Here is an 18,614-nt window from a genome sequence, read left to right as displayed (position 1 = left end):
GTCATGTTTCATGGTGTATTATGCTTTCACTCTTTGATCAATTCCTTCTTCTTGTTGGGTTTACAATTAAGTGTCTTGCAGGAGATTCCCCATTTTGATTGGATTTGCTGATTACTTGTCAGGGCATCGCAGGAATTAGACTGCGGGACGGTGATTTGTTCGGGGAGAGCGAGCACCACACCCAGCCGTTCCCTCACACACCTCAGAGCCAAAGCAGCCCTTCCAGTGGGGTAAGTGCTGAATTTCATCGCCTGCACGCCCGTCCGTGCTTGGGGCTGAGCTGGGGCAGAGCTTGGATTGAACATTTACAGGAATCTTGAGTTGCTGTTCGGATAGCCGAAAATCCAGACAAAGCCAATTTCTACAGCCTGCATGAACACAATGATTTATTTGATTTTTTTTCTGTCTTTAAAATCTTTAAGTCAAATTTCAGAGACTACTAAGAACATAAAATACGGCCAAAAAAAAAAAAAAAATCTCATCCGTGTCACATTCTGAACACCTTACGGATGAAACTTACTGCTGCTGTGTCTTCGGCCGCAGCCGAGCAGCAGGCTGTGGGCAGCCCGCAGACCAGTGCAGGCACCCGGCCGCACGGCCACGCTGGCGGCTGCCCGGCCGTGTCCCTCCGGGAGCAGGATACTGCAGGATGCTCTGGAGCACCCCGGAATACTCTGGGATAGCCCGGGATACCCTGGGATAGCCCGGGATACCCGGGGATGGCCCGGGATACCCGGGGATGGCCCGGGATAGCCCGCGCCCGGAGAGGGGCCGCGGCGCTGTGCGGGAGCGCCCCCTGGCGCCCGCCGCCGCCCGTCCCGGCCGCGGGCCCCGCCGCGTTGTCCCCTCCGGCGTCAGGGGGATTCCGCACTCGAGTGAGTCTTTCCATCACTCTTCCCAGGTGTATGGAATGTTCTGGCTGTCGCAAGTTGCAGTATCCTCAGGTTGCTCTAGTCTTCATCTCGCGCGGCTCGCCCGTGCCAGGCATCCTTCTGGATCCCTCCCCTCTGCAGTTCCAGGAGTGCTGCTTGGTGCTGTCACTGAACAGTTGATTTATAAAAGCATAAATTTCAATTTGTTTACAGAAAAGTGTCTTGTGGGGCCAGAATTTATTATTTTAACCCCGTTAGGAAATGTTAAAGGGAATTACATTACTGTAGTTGTGCATGCGTGTGTGTGTTCTGCAAAGGGGAAGTTTGGAAAAGGCTTTAAAGCTCTTCCAGGCATCAGAGGAAAAGAGTATCTCAATAAATATAAACAAAGTGAGAAGACTGTGCAAAAAATTGCTCTTAAGGTGGCAGGCACTAAGATATTCTTGGCTCTCACAAGGGCTACATACCTCTGCCCAGGGTTGTGATCTATTTGTGCAGGCCCAGATGACAACTGGAGGGACCATTCAGAACCTTGCTTGGGATTGAGAGATCTTGCCCAATTCCTTCAGAAAGTACCAGCTCAGTTCTGTCCAGTCCATGACAAGGCTCAGGCTGTGGGGTAGGAGGGTGCTTCTGACTGGCCCATGTCACCCTGTTGTTCTGAGGCCTGCTAGCCTGATACTCACCTAGCAAGCCTAAGGCTACCTGGCTTGGTGCATTCCAGGGGACAATACCACGACTAGCTACTTAATGGAAAGGATATGTTTATGGCATTTATCAGTTTCTTTATTTTCTTTCTTTCTTTCTTTCTCTAAATCCCCTTGTTATTTTATGTGCAAGAATCACATCACTTTAATTTGTTCCCTTTCTAATTTGAAGACTCCTAGTTTACTTAATGTTCTCTGTAAAAGTGGTGTTCTATGTATTTAACTATCCTTGGTGTCCTTCTTACTTATGAATAGCAATGATCAACTCAGAGTTCATAATTTCATACATGAAGATGGAATTTTTTCTCCTTGAGCATCACTTGACATTTAGCTGCAGTAATGAGTGCAGGCAAGCGAGAAGGAGCAGAAAAAAGAAACATGAGAGGAAAAGTGTGGGATGCTGCCTTCTGGGGGCAGTGTGAGCTTGTGTAATTACAGTAACTGTGATCAACTTCATTTCTCAAGTGCAAACACATGGCGGTTGTTTCAAGAATTCCTCTTCTGCTGGAACTACCTCCCCATTGGGTCTTCTCTGGCTCTTTACATCTCCTGTACTCATTCGCGGCGGGGCCATCACTTGAGTAACTAAGTAAATCCTTGCCCTTCCTGCATCCTCCACTTTTCAAAGTTTTGTCTCTTTTTACTTTAACTATCTTTGGAGTAATTTTTTTCTCAGTAACTAGGCATGTTGATTTTTTCCCCTTATTACCTACTCCTAGTAGAGGGCTATTTAAGGGGTTCTGCAGGGATATCCTTTGTGGAGGCCAGACTTTCAGTAAAGATTGTCTCAGCAAGCTGCTAAATCCAGTGATCAGAGGTTTTCCTGCCTGTTGTGTGACAGAAGCAAGTGACATCTTCAGCCTGGAAAACTTTAATTCACAATAAATTGGGTGCTGAAAAGTAGACTTTGGGGTCTTTGATGTCTCCTGTTACAGTATATATGCAATATATAGCACCATTAATTTCTGAAAAGTGCAAGAAATTAATAATTGCCATAGGTTTGATTGTTGTAGGACAATGCTTAGAAATGTCTTGCAATAGGTGCTGTCTGAGATGAAAACAAAAGGAAGGAGTACCTCATAGCTAGCCCAGCTTGATGTCAAATTTGCAGTAATTTTCAGGGGAAATCACTTAAGCGAATTATGATGTCATCATGGGGTATGCTCCCGCATTTGTTCTTGTGCTTTTCCCACTCCTTTTTATAGGTAGTATTAAAAGGCTGTTTAAAATAGGTTCTTAGAAATTAAATTTGTGTATATGTACTCAGCTATCTTGTATAAATCAGGTATTCTCCTCAAATATATTAGTGGATATTTGTAATTTCTCCTCTAAATAGTTAAAAAAACCCAAGTGATAAAGATAATTTCCTAAGTGCCAAAAACCTTATTAACCTGGTAAAATGAATGTAAATAACTTTTCCTGATTTTACCAGTGAGGTAAATGACACAGAAAAGGGAGAAATTGCTTCTGAGTCCCTTCTCTAAACACTTTTCTTCCTTGGTTAGGAGTTCTGCCTCTGTAATGACGTCCAGTCACGACTTCTTAATGCAACTCTCTTATTATCTCGTATTGTTGTACATCACTGTGTAAAAATACTTGCTGACCTGTGCAACCAAGAAGCCCATCTCCAAAGAGCTCTGTTTGCCTCCAAGAAGGCACAAAAACTGTTCAGTAGAGGAAATTGTTTATGATAAGAAGGCAGGATCACCTGCTTCAAGATCCTGTGGTAAGGTTTGATTTTAACAAGGGAACGCTGGCAAATGAGCACAAAGAGTTTTACAGGAGCAGAGGACAGCAAAAGCAGAAGTTGGGGTGTCGAAAGCTGGACACACACACACACCTGAAGCTGACTGAAAGGATTGTAGTTTTGCCATGTGGATAATTCATGACTCCTTAAACTGAAGTGTTTTCTTAGCTCATGAAACCGCAGGATTAGAATGACTGTTGTAGATGCGGTTTAAATCCTCGGGCAGTTTAGGGATACTGACGGCTGGGGTCTTTACACCCGGGCGAGGTGTGTGTGTTCGGCGCCCCAGCCCGCCCAGGGGCCGGGTCAGGTCCCTTTGCCGTCGCTGTTGGCGCGCTCGAGGTCAGGCGGGGCAGCGGCTCTGCGGGGCGAGCGCGGCCGCTGCCGCGGGGTGTCTCCCGACGGCGCTTTCCTCGGGGCTCCGAGCAGCTCGAGTTCCTGCCTAGTGATCAGAGCTCTTCCAGCGCAGCACGCAGCTCAGCCGACGCTCTCCTCCTTTCCTACGAACTTTTTTGACTGTTAAGGAAGGAACTGGAAGCTATTCGGTTTGGACCGTCTTTCATGGCATTAGGTACTGTGATGTCCTGATGACTTGCACTGTTTGTAGGTCTTGAGATCTTGCCATACTTACGCATGTTCTATAAATGCTAAATTGCATTGGCAATGGATTGCAATTTTTCCCACAGTGGCCTCTTTTTGCTTATGAGTCAGTAGTAGCAGGACTGTTCCAATAGTCATAGATACTTTTTCTGTTCCTCACCCTTCACTCAGATGTCCAACATCTGTTTCACCTGTGTGCAGCTTGCATCTTTTCTCCTGCTGCATCTTAAATATTAACTGCTAGGAAATGTCCCTATACAACACATATGGAGTAAGAACTCAGCAGTGCTTCCCTTCCCTTTCGGTTGTGCAGGTGGTCTTGCATGAGGATGGGTCCCCACAAGCACCATTCCCAAAGGGCATGCCTGCTTCCAAGGTGGAGCTGAAAGCAGCAGATGAGTCCTGAATGTCACTTGTCCTGTGCTCCTGTTCTTAAAACAGTTTCAGAAGCAAAACTAATCCCAAGAGCAACACACATGGACAGGGTGGTACATGAGCCCAGCATGTGCAGTATGTTATTGACTGAGCCAGTGCTGGCAATTGGAGAAGTTATGCTGCAAACTTGAATAGTGAAGGTTGCTGTTGCTGGGCCTTGTCTTTGTACCAGCCTAAGGCCAAAGCAACTGTGTTGTGTGTTTGAGCAAAGCTTTATGCTAATGTGTTGTGAAGGCAGACTTGAGGCAACCAAAAACCATTCATAATATATATCCTATCACTTAATACGTTTGCTATTGTTCTGGCCATATACTTTATAACTAACAAAGTTCTAGCTCAAGAAAGGTGTTGGGAATACAGGAGGCTAGATTCTAATCTCCAGCATTGAGATGATTTCTGTAAGGTTTGGTTTCTGTTAGTAGGTGGACAGAGACAAATAAATAACAAATTTAATGCTCAAACTGTGCATGGTGTCCATAAGAAGGCCTCGTCGCTGAATCAGCTGGGTGGTAATCATAGCTCAAAACTGCTTCCATCACAATGTTTCACACACAGAAAAGAACTGCTCATCTAGGCAGTCACCTCTGTGGTATCAGTCTTAGTAAACATGCTTTAGAAAATGATAAAGTTTCAGTTACCAAGAAATGCATACCAAGAAAACAAGAGGATTAGACCCTTGAGATAAAAGGATGAAGGTATAGATTTGAAGAAATAGGCAATATTTAGGTTTAGAAAGCATCTAAGTTGTTGACAAAAAAATATGAATATGATATGAAGTTCTTCTAAAGCAAGAGAAATGGAATCACATGGGAGTTTCAAACATTTTGTGTGTTCCTGTAAAACTCTTGAGTTTCACTCTGAAATGGTATTTCTAGTGACATGCAATACAACTAAGTTTTTAACTCCCCCATTCTCCCTTGCCAAAGGGAAGTGTGGGCCAGGAATGGGACTTTCAAGTCCTCAACTGGCATCATTTATTCATTCATTCAAAATTAATTACCCCAGCTCCTGGATTTGAGGACCATCCAGTGGAGTCAGGGACAGTCCAGATTGTGCTTTCACCTACTCCTGTGTATGTCTAGGAATAGAGGCAGATGCCAAAGCTGAGACAGATGTTAGTTCTGTGAATTTTAGTTATAGCCAGCAGGTGTGATTTCCATGGGGAGCTTGCTTTTCCCATAAGAATGACAGCCAAATGTTACAGCTGTGTGGGATCACAGAGTGCACATCCTCTTCCAAACTCACTCAGAAGCAAAAGCTAAATGGAGTTTGGCTCTTAATTGTATTGACAGCATTTATTTTCTCATGTAAACATAAAATGCTTTGTCGCTCTCTCTCCGACACACCCTAGCCTATCCTTGTTTGCTGCATGGAGCTCACTCTAAGTCAGTTCCTCCCTAATGTTTCTGGATCCTTGGCCTTTACATGCACTCTGTGTCCTGGAATAAATATGTAAAAACACCTTTCATTTTTCCTTGCAGCTTATGGTATCTCTGCTTTTGTTCCCATTTGTGGGACTGCAGGACCTACACCCACCTGGCCTGTGCGCCGTCCAGTCACAAGTACACATGCACACCTCAGCATGAGCTGCCTTATCCACATCTTCATGAGCAGAGGCACAGTTCCACTTCACGCGCTTGCACACACTTTGGTAATTTGCAAGTATTCAAGAAACAAACAGCCACGAGCTAGCATCTTATTCTCTTCCTGGAATGTATTTTTTTCACTGGTACTTCTCAAATGTAACATAAGGTCATTAAACATGGAAATAACACCCTCCTCTGCAGTATAGAAATTGTATACTTGAGGGCTTCTGAATGTGCAAATATTTGTGTTTCCACACAGTCAGGTGTGTTTGCCTACTGCCCTTCAAAGGCAGGAAGTCTGTGTCACTGCAGACTCACAGTGGTGGATTCTTAATGGGGATCCCAACTCAAACTGACAGATGTTGGGTGTAATTTTTTTAACCTGTCAAGAACCATCTTTTTTTCTTTTGCATTTTATTTTTATTAACAAGATAGAAGGAACAAAGTGGACTCAGGAGGAGACGTAGAAAGCAGTAGCAGTCACAGCCACTCCATAGAAAAGGGATGCAGGAACATAAGGAAGGTTTAGTGAGTTTTTAATTGTGAATGGCACTCCATCCTGAGGCATAATTTTGGGGAGAAATTTGATGAGAGCTGCACGTTTAATTCAGAGTGGCACCACTGCATTACCTTCACCCAAAATCAAGATCCACAGGAAAGTGTCTGTATCTGTTCGTGTTGGAGGAGCAACCTGAATTCTGCCTTCCCATGACAGATGCACTCCAATGAGGTCATGAGGGAGTCACTGTCCCTCTCTCTGGCTCATTTCTATCATTGTAAAACATGATTTACTTCACTTATTCCCACAGGTTTTGTGGCTGTAATGAGGAGTGTAAATCATTATTTTACTATTGCTCTGGCTGGGAAATCAGGCCTGTCTTTTTCACTGTGTGCTCCCTGTTCGTTACACACAGGCAGAACTGAAACCTGGAGAAACCAGAGTCCAGCCGCCGCGTGGAAGTTTTGCTGTGGTTCCCAAATACCCTCTTGCTGCTCTTGTTGGCTCAGGCTGTATTTGTAAACATTCACAGGCCCTCTCCTTTGGATTGTTCCTTGGAGCCAGATTTTCTTTTGATGTGAAACAGGATGTGTGTGTTAATTAATTTATTTTACTCAGGGTAGAAAATTACTGCCAATGTTCTTTGAAGAGTCCTGTGAGCCATCTCTCCCATTGTGTAAACATTCAGGCAATTTTGGTTAAAATATTTATTTTTTTAAAATGATGCATAAATGTTAAACTGGCTGTTTTACAGTGGAGAGGTTTTACAGGCACTTTTAAAAATGTCAAGGTCATCTTTAAACAGTTACTGTTTAAACTGAGAAGGTGAAACACTGGACCAAGAGGATTCAAAGAAGAAAAAAAGGAAAACCAGTATTTTCTGCTAACAGGTGTTATTTGAGAGTTTTGTGCTGGTGAAAGTGATGGTGAAATACTCTGGAGACATTGCTTCTGCATCTACTCCTTTGTACTCGTACTGTGGACATTGTTAGTGAAAATACACCCTTCCTGCCTTAGTCCTAAATTTGAAAGGACTTCTGCCTGGTGATGACAGGAAAGCACAGGCTCTACAAACGTCGACTTCCTGAGATTGCCAGGAGGGGCCAGTTCATGCCAATTTTGGCAGTGACGTTTGTGCTGTGGAAGTACACTACTTCATGGCTTATAATGGACCAGGAGCTTTGATGATTAAAAGTTGCTTGTAATGTCTCCCAGATTCAGAGTAATCTCTCAGGATAAAAAGTTTTGAGAATTCCAGTGCTGGATGATTCTGTCATGTTACATACTACAATTCAGCACTCCTATGAGGGCAAGGAGTACAGGGTGTTCCTTGTCTAAACCAAAAACTTTCAAACTGCAAGTTTAACAGAATTAATAATAAACTCCTCTATTTTTAAAATAGCTTTCTATTCTTTTGTGTTAACATCAAATAACTCCAGTCACGGTTTGATGTTTAATTGGAAGGGTGCTATGATTTGAGAGTTTAAACCTGAACAGTCAATGACATGCTGCCAGACATGCACAGTATTTTACCAAACAAGACCAGACAGATGCCTTGTTCTGAACAGACTGCAGTTTGAGATTGATCCATCAATATACTATATGACAGCAAATTCCCCAAGGGAATTATTTGGTCTCTTTGTAATCTCAAGAGTCTGCACACACTTCAGGGTATCTTTGGTGTTCAGCACTTTTATTCTGGGACAATAATCCACAGCCATTTAAATCACGATCTAACAGAAAACTCTATGTAAGAAGTTTAGTATCTTCCCAGGGATTGTGCCATAAATTCAACTGAGATGACAAGATGGCAAAATGGATAGTGGGAGATACATTAGTTTATCTTAATTTGAATTGAATTCAAATAGAGCTAGTAATAGCCAAATGTTTCGATGACTTTGGTTGTGAGAGTTAAACTGGAGGTTTTCTCAGTGATCTGATCTGTGCTCCATTTTAAAAAGCAAAGCAACAAAATTTGTTGCAGCTGGCACTAAACAGAAGTTTTTCTTTCAGCAGTAGCAATAGATTGCATTGACTGATCACTGGAAACCAAACTGCTCATTTCTCATTCCTTCTGGTTATGGGTGAACCCCAGCAATGAGGGAGTTACTTGTTCATATTCTTCTCAACACTCTGAAAGGCAGCATTCAGCTCTTGTGGCCTGTCCATCCATCATCTTTTTTGCAATATTAGCCTTTCCTTTGACAGGGACCTTATTTTAAAAAGAGGGAGGCTCCATTCCAGGATGTGGCGTTCGTTTTCAGTATTCATTCAGTAATCAATACTATTCAGCATGGTGTATGTATAATTCCATGCAATAAAGTTGGTGGAGAGATCTGGGATATAGAGAGAAATCTCTGTTCATCCTTTACGTAACAGTCATTGAGTCATGCCATCTTGTTTAAACAAACAGTGTGAATCTTAAAATAGCCCCTGAACATTCCACTGTGATGGCCATATTCAAATGAATGTTCAAGATGTTTCCCCACTATCGTATACCCACAGAGTAACCCTTCAGTGACAGCAGAGCCGCCTGGAGTCACTATTAAGCTATACTGGGCACTGGTCATATGAATCTGTTCATTTCCTCTGGTGAAGCAGGAAAATCTGTTTCTCTGTCATCCATCCACCAAGGGAGGCACCAGAAATGAAATGTTTTGAGGCTAACCTCATCTGAGAGTGATTTTAGCATACCAGTTACTGTTACCAGATTTTTTAAAAGAGCTTGTGGAACATGACCTTGTTGCCATATAAGTGGTGGGAAACCCTGCTCTTCACCCAATTAACAATTGACATTGGCCAGTTTCAAGAAGTGAAAGCTTGGGTTTTTTAAAATGCAATAATATTAATATTCTTATAGAACTAGAGGAAGCACTTATTGCTCACATTATTTGTCCAACTTTCATCATCCTTTCTGTTTTCTATAGAGTCCTATGGATAAATTTCAAAGGTTAATTTGGATGTGATAAAAGCATAACATGTTGTAAAACTGATCAGTTAATAGAGGAGCCAGCAGACATTGCAGCTCAGCATTTAAAAATTGTTTAGTGATGTCTCTCTAGCAAAGGAAGATTCTGAAAGGAATCTGGGAAGGTGAGTCCTCTGGAGCTCACTCAGTTTCTAACCTAGAGCTCATGCTAGTATTGAAGGGACTTGGATTTTCATGAGATGAGAAACATACAATCAGGCTGCATAAAATCAGGGTAGCCCCTTCTACATGGCTCTGTGGGTGAAGTACTCAGCTCTTCCACACTATCCACGTGTCATCTTCCACTAGGCTTTGCCTATGTCATATGTAGTTGTGCAGGAATCCAGAACAGCTTGTGGAATCGGTCAATAAACCTGATATTGATCCATTATTAAGGTAGGAATAGGCTCTAGAGAACAGAGAGTGTGGAATGAGCTTTTGCCAGTTAAATATGCTGAATGTGGACCAATGCTTCCCCTTCCTAACTGGGGACCTAGCCCTCGGTTCTGAAATCCAAAGTTACAAGCTCTTCAAGCTGAGGAGAAAATACCTTGCGTCTAGTTACTTGGAAAAATCCCAGTGAAAGGCATGTGCCCCCCTGGCTCACTAGGGGGGCTGGGGAAGTAGGCAGGGTGCCGGCAGGTACATGGAGCCTGCCCAGAAGCACCCAGGCACTGAGCCCCTGCCAGACACAGCTGCCCCCTCCTTGGTCTGAGCTCCTGGGGCAGTGACCCACAGCACTAAAGAGCAGAGATGTACAGAATAGGGCGGGCCACTTGGTCACACTACCTACTGACCCTGTCTCATAACAGTAGAAAGCACTCAGAGACATTAAAATAGAACAAATTTGCAATGAGATCAGGTTATATGTTTTATGAGCCATATAATTAACATGCGACACTCAGAGCCATGGGATATTATTGACTTAAATAGCTTAGTAACTATCAAAAAGGATTAGGCGTTGACATGAAACAGAATAGCATGTGCACTGACACAAGCTAGGATCAAAATTACAGGGGCTACCAATCCTGGTGCTTCAGGGCATATTTTGATCATCAGCTTGGGGTCAGGAGGAAAGCCACTCTCTAATCAAGAAGCATGCAATATGCACGTGGGTCATAGTTACACAGATTTTTTTATTTTCCTGCTTTGATTCCTTTTCCTTTTTCTTGTCTGTCTTCTTTCATACGCTCCCTTACATTTATCATCTGGAATAGGTCACTACTGAAGACAAGACACTAAACTAGATGGATGGCTGAATAGTCCCCACTAATAGGGTAATTTAATATTTGCTTCTCTCCAGAACTCTACCGTTTATTTCCAATATAAATTTTATATTCATTCACTAAAAAGTTCCTCTCTTTCCAATCTTCTTTCTATGCATGCTACTTTTAATTTTTATCAGCCTCACTTATAAATCCTCAGAGGTAGCAAATGAATGTCAGTTTGGGAGAAGGAAGAGAACAACCAGGCACATTAAAAAAATATATTTTCTCGGTAGATGAATGGCGCAAGTAAAAAAAACACAAGATTTTGTACAGCCAACATGAACAATCACCTCTGAAAATACATGACCTTTCTTCTGTGAACATGAATGTGAATCTGTGAACAGTAATGGCAAAACGATGCTTCATTTAGGTAACTCTGCATATTTCTTTGTAGATTCATAAGCAGGAGAATAGTTAAGAATTTCAAAACTTTTCCTTACCTGCCAAAAAATCTCTCATTTTAAGATGATGGAGTATTTCACACAATTTTAGATGTTTGGATGTTTTGGTCTGCATTTTCATTTGTTACTATACTGAAGTAGTGTCAAGAAGCTGCACACAATAGCAGGGCAGGTAGAATTTTATGCCCTGTAATATCTCTGTGAGAGATAAGACCTACCTGGAGCTACACACTTTAAAGAGGCAGGCTGAAGGGCAGAAGCATAGAGAGAAGAGATTGTTGATTCCTTGTGGAACCCCAAGTTAATAGCAGAAACGCAGAAATGTCTATTTAAAAAATATGCCTACTCATTTTCTTTACTGCATGTTTCTTTTTTGCTACTTGCTTTCAACCTCCCAGACTGATTTCTAACTCTACCCATTTTTACCCTACCCTCCACTTTTGCTAACACCCTTTCTTCCTATCTGGTACTAGCCAGCACTGCTCCACTCAGCACACTAATACGTGCTGCCCTTGGGCTTGTTCAGCCTTGCTGGAAAGATGCTGTCATGCATCTTCTCCAGCATCCTTCCCATTTTCCACAGCGGTTTGGATTCCAGGTTTTTTTAGTCCTTCACTCTGCTTCCCTAAAGACCAACACTTTTGTGTTATTGCCTTCCCACAGACATTCTTCAACATACCAACGCTGACCTCGGGCTCCATGGACAGATGGGGCCTGATCCGAAGTCCATTAACATCAGAGGAAATGTCCATTTACGCCCATGGGCTTTGCCTTAAATCCTTTGCATTTTACTTACTTTCTTTAGTGCCTCTTACTCAGCTCCAGTTATTAAAATCAGATTATTACCTCACAGATCCCTGACAGTTCAGAGTACTGTATAAGCCAAACTCTGCTGCTTCAAAGATAGAGACCAAAACTGCCATTCTGCTAATGGGAAATCTGCAGCTGGCTGGTACTGAAAGCAAAGCATTACTTCCAGATTTCAATCCTGCACATAACTCGGGTCAGGATCTCCCCTACTGTTCATTAGCTGAATCTCTCATTACTAGTGCACAGGCTCTCAAAACTATTTCTTGCTGTTGAGATATTTTCTGGTCTCTGCAACATTATTCTGACCAGGCACCATCCAGATTCACCTCTGTTTGCAGTTTTGCTCTCAGTACAAGTAGACTGGAATGTCAGCCAGAACATCAATATTTCTTTCTGTTGACACAATACTCTCTTATCCATATTGCCACCCCTCCTCCTGCTTCATTTTGTCTACATTCCTTTTAAAAACTCTACTCCCATAATTTAGTCTCCCACTCAGTACTTGGTTTAATCAAGTCTGTCACTCAATTTATATCCCACTTCTCACTTAACACAAGTTTCTCAGTTAGCAATCTGTTTCTGTAGCACTTGCTATGCAGAACACATGGTTAGCTTTTCTTTACACACTTACTCCTCTGTTCCCTTTCTGATTTCCAGACCTCACTTTTCCTTGTAGCTCTTGAAGATGAGAAATGTCCTCTTCTGTCTCTCTCTTTTTACATTCCTCGTGTATTTTTATAAGACCACTGCTACCAGAGCTTCTTAAATATCGTGGGGTACTTTGTGTAGAGCACAGAACACTCCTTGAGTCCAGTTAAAAGAGTTTTCAACTGCGGAATAGCTCTCAGTTTAATACGTAGCTTTAGGTAAACCTCTCCTGTTGCTGTACTTTTTGGTCATGGCTCAGCTGCTTTCCTCTGCATAAAAGTAAGATTGACTCCCTCTGGCTGCTTATTCACTACAACACGTTCAAATTTGGTTCTAATCCTCCACTCCCAGTTTTGTGTTGTTGGAACAGAGCCCTGTTCCAGTTGCTCTGTACATTTTAACATTGGGGAATGGGTTGCATATTTCCTGATGACATCGCCTAGCACAACTACAGCACAAACTTAACAGCTCACTTTTCCTGCACAAAGGACATCTAATGTCATTTCGGGTGGTAGAAATGCAGTGCAGGTTGCGTATCAGCAACATTGCCTGCCTCCGTATATATAATCTCCCACTTAAATTTCATGTTATCAGCCAATTCCCCGGGTAAGGACCATGGGTTGTCAAACTGCTTTCCTCCTTGGCCGCAACTATTGTGTTAGAGAAACTGGTGGACCACCAAACGAGGCTGCTGGAACAGTCTTATCTTGGCAGGAGCCCCATCAACTGATACCTGTTGGATAGATCATTTGTTGGTTCTCTGAATTATACAGCTGTGTCAGCAGGTTTCCAGGTTTAAATGCTGGCATGGTGTAAGACGCAGAATGCTGTTGTTTCATAATCACCTTCTAGAGGTATTGCTTTGTTGTAATGCTACTGTTATGTTGTCCTACTTTTGCTATCTACTTTCTGCATAGGAGGAGGGAATTTTTGCCCACTGCATCACTTTGGTGTAGTCTTTGCAGCACCGGGCTGGCTGCATTTAACCTGGAGACAGGGAGCAGGGGGGGATATGCAGGTGGCTGCTGTCACTGCTTTTCATATGATTGAATAACATGATGATTTCATAGTCCAGACACGGCGCAGAAATATATGGTACTCATACAGTACTCTTAATTTTCAGATCACTTTAATGCTACTCCTGGCTTAGGGTACACTCATCTGTCTCCCTGAATGTTCTTAACACAGCTTGCAACTCCCAGTCACGCAGGAGAGGCCAGAGCAGCCCATCCCTCTCTGGCTGGATCAGTGACTGCCCTATATAAATCTGCATATTAAGCAGATTTGGCAATTGTTCAGACAGAGACAGACTCACTTAAGTAAAAGGAGAAAACAAACTTGCTCATGAAGGCACTGCAGCAGCACTCTCAGACTCTGTGCTAGTAGAGACAGCACAGAGGCTGGTTTGTTTTCTTTTGTAGTTGGGAGACTGGTGATTTCTGTTTGTCTTCTGCGTCCAAGTCCCATCACCATAAACCACGCGTGTGTGCGAATACCGGTTCTCACTCTCAAACACTTTCAAGCCATTTCGCGTGTTACCGCTTTACCTCTGCACCAGATGGTTCATTTCCTCGGGGACTTCCACACGCGTCCCCAAGGTCGGGCAGCCTGACAGCGCTCGGGAGCACAGGGCCCAACTTTGAGGTGGATCCGCAGAAAGGCTTGAGGCCCCGCTTCCCCCGGTCGCGGGCGGCAGCGCAGCGGGCCGGGTTCCCTACGCTCCGTGCCGGGCTCCGACTGCGGTCGGGACGGGCGGCGGCGGCCGGGAGCTGCCGCCTCTCCCTCCCCGCGCACGGAGCGGCCGGAGCGAGCCGGGCGGCTGCTGCCGGCGGGCCGCGACACGCAGGGGCCGGGTGGCCCGGCGTTAGCCCCGCTGACGTGCGCCCGGGGGAGGGCGGCGACGGCGGCGGCGGCGGCGGCAGCTCCCTCTCCCCTCCCGCCGCACGCAGGAAGCTTATCCGGCCGCGGCTGGCCCGGCGCCCCTCGCGCGGGGAATTAAGAGTCTGCTCCCGGCCGCCTGCGGAGAGTGGGGAGGGGGCGCGCCCGCCGCAGTCCGCCCGCCCTTGGCGCGGGGCGGGGGCGCTCGCTGCAGCGCCCGCTCGGCGCCCGCGGGCGGGGGAGCGGCCGCGCCCCGGCTGCAGCCCCCGGCGGGCGACGGCGCTGCGGGCGCCCCGGGAGCGCCCCCGGCGGCCACACCCCGCGGCGGGCCGGGGCCGGCGGAGGGAGGGGGCCGGCGCGGGGTGTCTCCGAGCCAGTTCTCGCGGTGCTGGCCAGGCTCAGCCTCCTTCCCCTCCCCGGCGAGCGGTGACTGTGCACGGCGGAGCGGGGAGCGCCGAGCCGGGCGCCGGGGGAGCCCGCGCCGCCCCGCCGAGCCAGGAGGAAGGCCGCCGAGCAGCGCGCCCGCTCGGCCCGTCCCCCGCCGCCCTGCCCCATGCCCCAGCGACGCTGAGCCTCCCGCAGCCCGAACATGGCCACCACGGCAACGTGCACCCGCTTCACCGACGAGTACCAGCTCTACGAGGAGCTCGGCAAGTACGGAGCCTGCTGTGCGCCCCGCGCCGCGCCCCGCCGCCCGCCCCGGCCCCGGGACCCACCGGCGCTGCCGGGACCACCGTGCCGGTCACCCGGCTCTCCCGGGAGCCGGAGGAGGATTAGCTGTCGCGCTGTAATCCTGTTCTCCAGCCCCCCGTCCACCCCAGCGGCACAGCCGCCGGAGGGAAAGGTGTTCCTGCCCTCCTGGGTCGCCCCGCCGCAGCGGGTGTCCCCGCAGCCTGTCTCGGGCTGCGCGCTCCTGTTGCACCCCGAGATTTCCTCTGTTCCCTCCTTTCCTTCCTCAGGACCTGGCTGCCCCGTTCTCCTTCCCGCACCGTCTCCCAGCTACACGTTGCCGTTCCCCGCAACTGTTTCTGCTCTGGGACGCGACACTGTTAAAGCCACTCCGCGATGCTTCAGTCTCCACTTCCTTGTCCCTGTGAAAGGACCAGGTGCTGCTGCACCGCGCTTCTCCTCCCTCCCCGCTTCCTCGCTTCTTCCCTCCCTCTCTCCGCACTTGTCTCCGCATTGGCAGACTTGCTGCTGCACCCTAGGACAGGGCTTTGCAGGGGAGCGCAGTTGGGCAGGAAAGCAGCGCAGAAACGGCCAGAGTAGGATTATGGGGACAGTGCTTTCGTGGGTGCTGCTGCTCGCTCCCTCCCTTCCTGCACCAACTGCTGGGCTCTGCTGCATCTCTTCTTTCCAGCCCGGTGTCCCCGTCCCTCCCCACACTGCTGCAGCTGTGTGTCACCAAGCCCGGGCCACAGTGCCGGTGCTCACCTTGATGCTCATTGGTGTGTATGTAGAGGTTGAGGAAGGGGATAAAAGGCAGGACTCCGCAGCATTGGAAGGATTCAAGCTATTTTAGGCTCCTTGTAGGACTAACTGTATGTGGGGCCCTTGTGCAGCTTCTGTTCCCCTCTCTCGTAGTTGAAATATGGACATTTGTCCCTAGACATGGGTTTGCATTCCTGATCTGAAGGACTTGGAGTTTTCTGCTAGTTTTCTCAGATTAGTCCTTCCCCTTTGCAGATCTTTCCTGTAAAGCTAGTTGTTGTTCTTTACCCACCATGTTGTGTTTTTTTGTTGTTGTTGTTTTTAAAAAATAAAGGGCTGTTTCCAAGTGCTAATTGTGTAGTCCTGTAGATTTTCAGTCTGTCATTTCACCTCGGTCTCTGTTGTATTCACTCTTTTTCCTCACAGAAATCCTTCTTCCCCGTCTCTCAGATCTCTTTCCAAGAGTAATTCGCTTTGGAATAGTTATAATAATATCAATAGTTTCAGCTTGAGAAAATGTACAAAGCTTTGTAATTTTCTAGTCACTTCATTAATAGGTACATGCTTATCCCCATTTTGCAGGTGGTTGTGGGATATAAGAGAACTAGTAACTTCTGCAAAGTGTTGCAGTGGTTTTGTGACTGAGTTTGCACTTGAGCATGGGAGACATGAGTGCTGGTTTTGTGCTGTGACTGCCGGGATGCTGTCTCTGGGAGATGGACTTACCAGCTAGTGTTTGCAGTGCCATTTGGGGCTGTTTGTCTCCTGTTTATCAATCCTTTCACGTCCTGTTTCTGTGCCTGTATGGTCTCTCTCTCCCCCCTCACAGTGTGCTCTTCCTACTGTGCTGTCTGTGAGGGAGCTTGGGGAGTCTTCAGGAGGCTTGAGTACCATATAGACTTAAGTTTTTTGCTGATCAGACAGTGTGCATTGTTCATCAGATTCTCAGGTGTTGTGTCCCTCCTCTCTCTGTCTTCTGCCCTGTCCTTGATCTGATTCACTCTGGGGACAGAAATTGTTGCTATTATAGTCTCGTTTTCAGTTTCATAGCACCTACCTTCTTTTTCTTTCTTCCAGGGGAGCCTTCTCTGTGGTCCGCAGATGTGTAAAGAAAAATTCTTCACAGGAATATGCTGCAAAAATCATCAACACCAAAAAACTGTCAGCCAGAGGTTAGTGTCTCTGTCTACCTTCTTCCCTATATTAGTAGAAAAATACTTCACTGGAGTTGAGGCTGTAATAAATTTAAGGGATCTGGAGTTGCTTGTTTCAGTCGTCATTTAGGCCTTTCAAAATAATTGAGTTGTATGGCAAAGAGGAGACTGAAAGAAGGTGGTGTGGGCTGATAGAAAAATTCCTGGAAATCCTAGAAATGGATACTCTGTAAAGTGATGTTGTCTTTTTTCTTCTGGAGATCTTTCTTCTTCAAGTTGAGCTAGAGGTAGATTCATCTATGTGTGTGTGTACCAATCACTTATAATAAAGAGAAGTGTTGCAGACTTATTTTGCTGAATGTCTTTTTTACCTAGGACATCTGTCTTATCAGAACAGCTGTGATTGTTTTTTTGAAAGATAGACGCTATATGCCCTGCTCCTTTCATGCTGTCGTTAAAAGTGGTGTGTTTGGAAGCTAAAAAGTCTGCCTTCAAAGGCAGATATAGGTTGGATGGAGAAATCTTGCCAATTTGACTTTTCCGCATATTACAACAAGGGGCTTGTGCTTTCATTACTCCTGGAGACAGCAAAACCTGAAACTAGACTGTAGTGTTATAAAAAGAGAAAAAAAAATCTTACTCTTCCAAGCTGTTAGTCTTCTGCTTTCCAGGGATGTACGTATGCATGAAGGGTTGTAGATGGACAGTATGAAGGGAATGTGCATCTTCTGGTGTGCAGGGAATCCCTACAGGGATTAAAGTTGCCCTGTGGGTGGGGTGGATGAGGGGGAGAATGAGGCAAACTGAACTGCAATGAAAGATGCTGAAAACAGGGAGGGCAACAAGTTGAGATACCAGAGGCAACGCTTTCTAGAAAAGGTGAACAAGAAGAGTTGTGAGTCTTTAGAGGCCTTTCAGAGTTCACAAAATTAATGCATGAAGCCCTTGACTATCTTGCTAGTCAAGTAGAGGGCTTAGTAGGGGGCTTGACTGAGAAATGAAAGAGAAAAGCATGAGGAGAAAGCAAATGATCTTGAGAAATTATTTAGAAGTGAATAATGTTTTTCCTAATCCTTACGAAAAAGAAAAATAGAATATGTATTCTCCTTTTTCCCAGAATATGAAATGTGATGATAAGAGCAGAAGACAGCTTGAAGAATAGTGTAAAATTTCCATTTACTGTAGTTTGTGTGGCTTGTATGAAGTAGTGTCAGTGGTAGTGTGCTGTGAAGCAGTGATTTTTTTTTTTAATTTTTTTTTTTTCTGGAAGCAAGCATATGTGCTAAGGTGTTTAATATTTAGCCTGAGTGAGGTTGTTTTGGGGGCCAGCCAGTGGAGCCCTGGATTTGTTAATGAGGTGGCTGCAGATCTTTTGAGAATCGGTGTCCCATCAATGGTCACGTGTCAGTGCCTGCTGATGTAGGTGGGATATTCAATCTCTTGAGTTCAAAATTAGTTCAACTTAATATGGGAGAGGTTTGAAGAGTGGCTTTGCTTTGCTGACTGCCATTAATGCCGTGTTTGCTCCATAGACTTCGCTGTCTGTCCTGTAGTGGGGACTGAAGCTCAGGAGAGCCATTTCTCGGATGTTAGTGGACACCAGGCTGCTT

At 45.6% G+C, this 18,614-nt stretch overlaps 1 protein-coding gene and 1 long non-coding RNA gene across 12 annotated transcripts in view; one reads left to right on the top strand and one right to left on the bottom strand.

Annotated features, from left to right (window-relative positions):
- Positions 1-14,542, bottom strand: part of LOC136294054 (uncharacterized) — a 32,706-nt gene extending 18,164 nt beyond the window's left edge. For all 3 annotated transcript variants that reach the window (XR_010722293.1, XR_010722295.1, XR_010722294.1), the window contains exon 1: positions 14,089-14,542. This is a non-coding gene — a long non-coding RNA (uncharacterized lncRNA). The remainder of the gene's footprint in view (positions 1-14,088) is intronic.
- Positions 14,543-14,847: 305 nt separating this feature from the next.
- Positions 14,848-18,614, top strand: part of CAMK2G (calcium/calmodulin dependent protein kinase II gamma) — a 117,963-nt gene continuing 114,196 nt past the window's right edge. For all 9 annotated transcript variants that reach the window (XM_066191448.1, XM_066191443.1, XM_066191446.1 and 6 more), the window contains exons 1-2: positions 14,848-15,073; positions 16,928-17,022. In XM_066191448.1, coding sequence (XP_066047545.1) covers positions 15,009-15,073; positions 16,928-17,022 — 160 coding nt within the window. In that variant the 5' untranslated portion in view covers positions 14,848-15,008. The remainder of the gene's footprint in view (positions 15,074-16,927; positions 17,023-18,614) is intronic.

This window comes from Chamaea fasciata, unplaced genomic scaffold (genome assembly GCF_029207755.1).
Source record: "Chamaea fasciata isolate MVZ Bird 193981 ecotype frontalis unplaced genomic scaffold, bChaFas1.0.hap1 SCAF_9, whole genome shotgun sequence".
NCBI lineage: Eukaryota > Metazoa > Chordata > Aves > Passeriformes > Sylviidae > Chamaea > Chamaea fasciata.
Note: the sequence above shows the minus strand (reverse complement) of the source record. Positions and strands in the feature narration are given on the sequence as shown.